The sequence below is a fragment of the Copadichromis virginalis genome, linkage group LG2 (assembly GCF_057382275.1).
Source record: "Copadichromis virginalis isolate Kocher_CV1m ecotype Utaka linkage group LG2, C_Virginalis_male_GT1.1, whole genome shotgun sequence".
In the NCBI taxonomy this organism is placed as follows: Eukaryota; Metazoa; Chordata; class Actinopteri; order Cichliformes; family Cichlidae; genus Copadichromis; species Copadichromis virginalis.
This window is the reverse complement of record NC_140619.1, coordinates 3440933-3449585: the sequence shown is the minus strand read 5'-3', so window position 1 is coordinate 3449585 and position 8653 is coordinate 3440933. Positions and strand designations below refer to the sequence as shown.

The following is an 8653-nucleotide window of genomic DNA, read 5'->3' as shown; positions in this document are numbered from 1 at the left end:
CTAGAGAGGCACACGCCTGCATTTTCTGGTTGCAAAATCAGCTATAAGGTCATCATATGATAGCTTCTGAGCCACGTCACCATTGATGCTGATAACAGCCAGACCACTTAAACGTTCCTGCCCCATTGATGAACGCAGGTACGTTTTAATGAGTTTGAGCTTTGAAAAGCTTCGCTCAGCAGAGGCAACTGTGACAGGCAGGGTCAGTGCAATACGCAGAGCAATCCACAGATTGGGATATACCTCTTGAAGCTGATTGTCATGTAAAAATGACAGCACTTCCAAAGCAGACGTCTGTGGTGGCAGCTGAGGAAGGTTGATGATTTCCTGCATCATCTCAGGTCCATCAATGTCAGCTACTCCCTTATCTGTCAGTGTCTTCTGTACTTCAGTGCAGTGTTTTTTTAAATCCTCCTTGGACATCCCATTCACTTTGCTGAAATCAAGCAGCACTCCATATTTCTCCTTCACTTGATTCATGGTCTCAAACCTCTCCTGTAGGGAGATTAAAGCAGAGTCCACAACACAATTGAAAAATGTGACCTCAAGCTTTTTAAGGGCATCATGGAGGGGCTCATCAACAGCTTCATATGCAAACTGCCTTTTTGTGCTCCTGAGCCTTTTCTCCTTCAACTGTGGTTCTATGTTCAGGGCCTCACAGAGTTCTTTGGCAGCTGACACAGCCTCATCAAACCCAGACTGTCTGTATTTAGAGAGGTTACTTTTGGCAGTGTCAAAGAGCCTGACAGCAACATCGAGCTGCATGGAGCTGGACTGTAGTAACTTGTTCACCTGGTTTGTGATTGTAAGAAGTTCACACCACACGATGGAGCAAATCAAAAATCGAAATGAGGCTACTTCCTCAGCAAGCACTTGAGCCTCCACCTTTGCGACTGCATCACTTACAGCTTCTCTGGCCTCCAGGAGAGCATCCCTCACTTCTTTTGTCTGACTCCGGACAGCAGTTACACTTTGAAGCCTGCTTTCCCATCTAACGTCACTCCAAGATTTAAGTGTCAATTTCACGTTTTGTTAAAATGGCCCATCGCTGGGTGGCACTGGAAAAGAAATTGAACAACTTCTGCAAATACCCAAAGTAGCCAGTTGCATCTGGAGAGGACTTGGCAGCATCAGCTATGACCAGATTCATCGTGTGAGCTCCACAAGGCACAAACAATGCTCTCGGGTTTAATTGTAGCAGTCTGGCCTGAACACCTTGCTTCTTCCCCTTCATGTTGGCCCCATTGTCATAGGCCTGTCCTCGACAGTTTTCAAATGGAATGCCAAGCTCCTTCAACTTGTCAAGGACAACATTGGACAGGTTAAGGCCAGTTGTTTGCTCCACATTTATATAGCCAAGAAAGTATTCTTTAATATCTGGTTGTGCTTGGAAACAAACAATGCGTACTATGACTGACATTTGTTCAGTGTGACTCACATCTGGAGTACAGTCAAGAATGATGGAGAAGTATTTTGCCAACTGGATTTGCTTCACAATGGCGCGGAATGTGGTACATTTAAAAATTACTAACTATATTTTACATGTATAGATTTTCATAATGGCAAATGGCAATATAAACATGCTGTACATAATTTGATATAAATGCGCAAGTAGGAAATCTATATTACTGGAAGATATAGGTTTCATATTACAGTTTCACCAACAGATGTCGCCCTTGATCTATGAACCTAAAGAAAGACGAGAACTATTTGTGTGTTCAGACGTCAATGGCATAAATAAGATATGCGTCTTTATAGATATCCTGAAATGCAGCAACATACAAAGTAATCTTGTCTAATCTGATAATAATACTTGACTGCATCACTGACCTATCCCAAAGTTAAGGTTAATCAGTAGCATGCATGACGTTAGCCAGCTAGCAACCTGAGGAGGGAAATGCTAGTCTCACGAATCACGATAACGTTAGCAATCGTGAGTCACGATTGCTAACGTTATCTGAAAACCGTCAATTGAGTGACCATGATGAGTTGCTTTTAGTAGTCCATTCTATATTCATATCCACAACGTAAACAAACTACCCAACATCAATCATTTGCAACATTTGTTAACACAGTATGAACACTGCTAACAGGAGCTATCACAGAGTTGACGGACATGAGCGTGCAAGCAAGGGCTACAATAATGAACTTTTTTTATTATTATTATTTAAACATTGCCTTACCGGCAAGCGACGCCTGAGTTTCATCACGCTTCCTCTTCTTCTTTCTTTTCTCCGCTCCCGACTCCTGTTGCCGTTTCGAGGCCATGTTCAAACAGGTGTTTACCAATTATAGAACAGACCACTGGGAGTGGGGGGGCACCAGGAGGAGACTGGAGACAGGGCACAAAGCAGATTCACCCCTTTTCTCGGGAAAATTGTTTTATGTTGCTTTTGTATTGTTTAACCATATTAATGCATATGATATTTATAGTATTAATATGGTTTACTTTTTTTTTTTACGACCCTGATTTTTTTGGTGCCCTACCGGCCATTTGGTGCCCTACGCAGTGTGCGTTATGTGCGTTTGCGGAGCTACGGCACTGGGTGTGGCCCTGTGGAAGGATTGGCCACACCCGAAGCCACACACCTGCCGCTGATCAGGGCTCGTCGGGGGAGCTACTTAGGAGAGTCTTGGAGCTCCCACCGACGCGGGATCATTGCTTGGGACTCCACGTTAGTTACCCAGTTTAGGTTTTGGTCGTGTAGTATATGCCTGCCATTGTTCAGTGTCCTGACTGCTGCCGCTATTGTTTCCCGCAGGAGGAGCGTGGAGGGCTTAAGGAGCAGCGAGCACCGGGAGTGCAGACACGGGAGCAGAGAGCACTTGGAGGACACGACACGGGAGTCTGGGGAGAAACACGGGGATTTATTGTTGTTTGATATCACCCTCTGTAAATAAACACTGTCTATACGTAGAGCACCGCGCCTGGGTCCTCCTTCCCCACTCCTTCCACGGTGTGCCATGCCACACCGTGACAGAAACAGTTTATTTAGGTGATATACTGTTCTGGATGCATTTACACTCATCATAGGCACGAATGTCATGGCAATTTGGAGCTTTTAATGATTTCTTTCAAGGTAGAATGATTAAATAGCATAAATACAAAAATACCTAGAATGATAGGGTTTATAAGTTTTAATGTATTTTTTGCATTCTCTTCTATCTACACAAAGTCAAACGTTTATAAATAGGCTTTGATATATGCATACACCTCCAATGATATTTGGTTTTATGCCCCCAGATGCTTTTGGGTACTCTGAATGGATACTGGATCACTCCTCTTGGCAGAATTGGTAGCGCAGACTAAAATTGACTGGTTTCCTTGTGACTCCTCCTCATGACTTTTCACTGTCTACAAATTTTCAATAGATTTAAGAATGGGCTTAAATTAAACAAAACAACAACAACAAAGAAACACCTTTCAATCAGCGTATGTCATCAAATCAATTATAACTGATAGCACAATTTTTCAATTACTACTGGACACTACAGGTATTACACAGGTAGTCCAACTCCTCAAGAATAGCACATCACATATGATTGCTGTATCTCCCAGCACAGTCTCAAGAATATTGATGCTGGCTCGTTATTAAACTCTGGCTCTCTTCCACAGCATGTCTTTATCCTGTCTTCCTCTCTCAACCTAACCGGTTGCAGCAGATGGCCCCGCCCCTCCCTGAGCCTGGTTCTGCAGGGGGTTTCTTCCTTTTAAAAGGGAGTTTTTCCTTCCCACTGTTGCCAAAGTGCTTGCTCATAGGGGGCCATATGATTGTTGGGTTTTTCTCTGTATGTATTATTGTAGGGTCTTTACCTTACAACATAAAGTGCCTTGGGACGACTGTTGTGATTTGGCGTTGTATAAATAAAACTGAATTGAACTGAATTGAATTAAATTGATTCTAGGAGACAGGCAGTTAATCTAGGAGAGCTGGGTTATAGAAGGTCCTTATCCATCAGCAGGACTGGTATATACTCTTTTGTGCAAGGACGAACAGGATCTACCACTGGTGACCTGTGCTTCTTACATGTGAGAGCAGGTTCACCCTGAGCACATGCAAGAGATGGAAAGCGTCTGTAGAATCCATGTAAAACATTCCTGTAATATCATTTAGCATGACCAGTTTGTTGTTGGGTCACTGGTGGTCTGAGGAAGGAAATCCGTGGAAAAATTCACAGACCTCAAAGTGATAGGCACCAGTACCCTTACTGCCATTAGATGTCCTTGGATCCACTGACAGACTATGAGAATACATGGCCTCATGTTGCAAGAGTATGCAGGCAAGTCCTGGAGGATAAAGGAATTGAATGGGCCCAATGTTCAAGTGATCTATATTCATTAGAACAACTCTGGGACATTATGTTTCAGTCCATCTGACACCAGCAGGTTGCACCTCAGACTGCTCAGGAGCTCACTGATGCCCTGATCCTGATCTGGGAGGAGATGCCTCAGGACTTTTGAGGTCTGATATGTTTTCAAAGTGCCTCTCTGAAGTTTTTGAGCAGTGTACAATTGTTGATCTTGAAATCTGCAATCTCAAAGGACATGAAATCAGTCCATGCTGTGCAGAGTTTGCTCAGACTAATAAAGGAAAACTGTCTTAGAACATAATGATTTGATTTCATAACTTAGGTCTATACCATATCTTTGTATAGGTATTTTGATATTCTTTATACAGCCAGCTGATGCAAAGAAGACATGCCATTTTGATTGAGAAAGTAAAACAGTGTATACCAGCTAAGGTCTTGGAGGTAACATTATTCTGTCTTTACCTCTAGCTCCACCATGGGGTTAACATGGGTGACATTCAATGCAAGTGCTGATTGGTTTGTTATGAAAAATGCAAAAACATATAAATAAATAAAGTTGCACATTAGTTGGGCAAAAGCCTTCGCTTCATCCTGTGCGCCAGCTTTTCTCCAAGTCAAGATGTCAAATTTCATCAGAAATTCAATATGTAATGTTTTTGTGTTATTTCTTGCACTACACACCACAAACAGAAGTGGTGACTGTTCCACTGTTTATGTCCTTCAGATGAAAAGAAAAGGAAGGAATAGAGAACGAATAACCACCAAGAGAGAAGTAAAAATTAACCAAATGGATAATTACAACAGAATATCAAAGAGAGGTGAAATGTTTTACAGAGCCCAGGAGGGAACCAGTGTGACGTGAAGGGTCCTTTTGAATCTATATGTGTTAACCAATCAGAATCATTTTACAGCCTTACCTAACATGATCATCTTGCCTCCTTCACTCACTGAAAGACCGTGTTCTCAACAACGAGCAGTGTCATGATGATGGTGCTGTGGATTACTTTGCTCTTTCTTCATCAAGGATGTAAGTGCTCTTTAATTTTCTCCACAACTATTCTATGAAGATAAATTATGTCAAATAGAAAAAAATGTGTTGAAAATAAAATGAATTATTTTGCATTTGAACATTTTCACATCATTTTTTTTCTGTATTCTCTTAATTCAGATTCTTTGGTTCCAATGAAAATCGTTCAGCTTGGTGAACCAGCAACGTTAACATGTGCTTTACCCAGCAATAAAGAGCTCAGCACTTTGGAAGTCCACTGGTACAAGCAGAGTATCGGGGATGAGCTCAAACTGATTTCAACACTGTATGGAACTACACCACCTCACTATGGTCAAGAAATATTTAGATCAAGATATGACGCATGTAATAAAAAAACATTTAGCAATCTGACCATTTTGAAGACAGTCCAAGAGGATGAAGGAATCTATCACTGTGGAATCATTGAATGGCTTAATCCTGAATGGAGTGGGACATATTTGTTAGTAAAAGGTAAACTGGCATACTTTCAAAAAATGTATTAGTGTGTTGGAGCATGTTTTGACGATTGTCTTTATATTTTTAATAAACAGGAAACACTCAGAGGGCATCAAACTATACTGTCGTTCAGTGGCCAGCTGTATCAGATCCAGTCAATCCAGCAGACACAACAGCTCTCCAGTGTTCAGTTTTCTCTGACTCTGACAACAACACATATGCACGGGATCGTGATATGTTCTGGTTCAGAGCTGGTTCAGACAAATCTCATCCTAGCATCATCTACACTGGCAGAAAGAGAAGCAATGAATGTGAAAAACCATCTGACCTTCAGAATAGCTGTGTTTATCGCTTCTCTAAGAACATCAGCTCCTCTGATGAAGGGACTTACTATTGTGCTGTGGCCACATGTGGGGAGATATTATTTGGAAATGGAACCGATCTGAAAGCTGGTATGATTTTTTGTTTACTACTGGAAGTTATAGTCAAGGTATGTTGGCAGCATATGAGTGATTTTTTTTGGAAACTTTGATATATCTTTCTGGTTGTTTGTTTTGTAGTGGAAAAAACACAGTCGGCATTTATTCAACTGGCCTTAATAATAGTGTGTTTGGTCATTTCTGTCACTGGAAATGTTTTCCTCATCTGCAACCAAAGAATACAAAATAAAGGTAAGTGTTGTATGATGATTTCCAAAGCTAAGATTGCCCCGTTATTCAAGTAGCATTTCCATTGTTTAAATATGAATATGAATACATATTAAATGTTTTGTGTTATATATTTATATGTTAGGAAATACATTTTGAAATAGTTGCCACATCAAATGCATGTTACTATTTTGTATTTGTCATAATAATTGAATTCATCTTTATGAATAGAAAATGCTATATCGGAAGACCAAATTGACACCTCACACCAACCAGTAAGTAATGAAAATGCTTGTTATTCAATTAAAACTGAAAAGCTCATTATTATTATTTCACCTGGTTGTTATTATTGCATATCTTTATTACACAGGCTGAAACTGATGGCCATGTAAACTATGTTGCACTGAACTTCAGTGAAAGAAAATCGAGAAGCACAAGGAAGAGAGACTTTGCTGAGGACAGTGTCTACTCTCAAGTTAAATCCTGATTTCAAGTGTTGTGTGTTTTCTTGAAAAAACAAAAACACAGAAAATAAAAGAAAATTAGGAAAAAATATCAAAGAAAAGAAAAATCAACACATCAACTTAAAATTTTGCAAAAGAAAAACAAAAACAAAAAAAAATCCTCAAACTACTATGTGATTTAATCAGTGGATTCACACTCCTGTTGGAGAGGAGACGTGAGTCCCGCTCATTCCATAGGTAGCTTTCTGCCTTTGTAAGAGAAATTAAGTTGAGTGCTGCTGAATTAGAAGCTTTTCTTGTAAAAACAAATTGTTTTTGTTGGAGATACTGTAGTGTGAGAAAACACTTGTGCAGACTGACAGTATAAATTCAGGAATGTGAGAGTCAGGATCAACTGTGTTGGTGAGTTTATCTGAACTGAGCCTTGCAGCCATGTTGTTTGTTACTGCAGTAGCATTGTATTGCCTGTTTGTCTTTCCTGTTAGGTGAGCTTGACTTTATATTTGCTGCTTTTTGGGTTTTTTTTTAAGATTAGATAATGTAGTTTGTTTCTACCTTAAATAGTTGAATGGAAATTTGAATGTGAATTATAGCTTTCGTTGTTTTTATGCTAGGTCACCTAGTCCCATTTTAGTTTGCATGTTAGTGTTATATCATGCACAGCTGCACGGACCGCCTTGCAATGCATCATCTCTGCTAATATTCACAACAACAGCAATAATAACAACAATAATAATGACATGTATTATGATGAATATGACTTGCTTTGAGGGTCCGGAGTCTAGTGACTCCCAGTTTATGTTTATTAATATTCATTGATTTTGTTAGTTTATTCGTTATTTGTAATTATTTCCAGTGTTTAGGTGTTCTCTGTGCCTCCCTTGTGTTACTTGTGTTGTGTCTAGTGTTCTTGGTTCTATGTTCCCCTTTCCTGTTTTACTTCGGAGAGTCTTGTGCATCAGTGTATTCTGTTTTGCTTCCACCTGGTCTCATCTCGTCTGATTATTGTGAGCTGTGTTCCCTGCCTGCCTGCCATTTCCTCACTTCTCTGTGTGTAATATATAGTGTGCGCTTGCCTCTGTCAGATTGTCTGCGTTTTCTCCTGTTTGTCATCCCCCGTGTTTCACCCTGCATTTCCTCCTCAAGGTTTCCATGTCTTAGGTTCCGCGTTTCCAGTTTCAGGTTTTTGGTAATGTTTTCTATGTTCCTCATGTTCTTTAATTGAGCTTTTCCCGGTTTAGCTTTTTGTTTGTTTTTTCTCAGTTCCTCCGCCACCTTTTGTTTTGTAGCTTTTTGTGCAGTCAAGAATAAAGGCTCGTTTTTGTTAAAGATCCACATTCATCTCCATTGTCTGCGTTTGGGTCCAGTTTATGTTTGCATCTGGGGATGAATATCTGTGTGTTTTATGTGTCTTTGTGCCCTGTCTGTGTCATTTCATTACATTTCAGTTTCTTTTTTAAATGCTTTATAAAACAAAAATAGTCTTTACTTTCGATGAAGTCACGCAAAATGTCTAAATAAACATAAAATATGGAATTAATATAAAAACGATAAAATCTCGACTACCACACTCTCAAACAATGAACTCATATCTTACATGTACAAATGTACTAAATATCTTGTTAATCACATAGACTTTCTAAATGGCACTATGAACATGCTAGTTGCTGGTAGGTCTTGGGCTACACAAATGGTGCTTTTTGTTAATTGTTCTGTTTATAATTATATCCATAACTTTTAAGGATATA

The 8653-nt window shown here is 39.8% G+C and overlaps 2 protein-coding genes and 1 long non-coding RNA gene across 3 annotated transcripts; 2 read left to right on the top strand and 1 right to left on the bottom strand.

Moving 5' to 3' along the window:
• LOC146716774 (zinc finger MYM-type protein 1-like) lies at positions 1 to 2268 on the bottom strand. Its single transcript, XM_085434680.1, has 3 exons — positions 2184 to 2268; positions 1092 to 1440; positions 1 to 991 (listed from the first exon to the last, which is right to left on the bottom strand). The coding sequence occupies exons 1-3, from the start codon at positions 2266 to 2268 to the stop codon at positions 1 to 3; spliced, it is 1425 nt and encodes a 474-aa protein (XP_085290806.1).
• Positions 2269 to 2574: 306 nt separating this feature from the next.
• Positions 2575 to 2917, top strand: LOC146716773 (uncharacterized). The gene is made up of 2 exons (XR_014922254.1): positions 2575 to 2675; positions 2763 to 2917. It is a non-coding gene; the product is annotated as an uncharacterized LOC146716773 (long non-coding RNA).
• Positions 2918 to 5485: 2568 nt separating this feature from the next.
• On the top strand, positions 5486 to 7358 carry LOC146716772 (uncharacterized). The gene is made up of 5 exons (XM_085468329.1): positions 5486 to 5809; positions 5890 to 6246; positions 6355 to 6465; positions 6673 to 6716; positions 6812 to 7358. Exons 1-5 carry the CDS (start codon positions 5494 to 5496, stop codon positions 6926 to 6928), a joined length of 945 nt encoding a protein of 314 aa, XP_085324455.1. The 5' UTR covers positions 5486 to 5493; the 3' UTR covers positions 6929 to 7358.
• The last annotated feature ends 1295 nt before the right edge of the window (positions 7359 to 8653 follow it).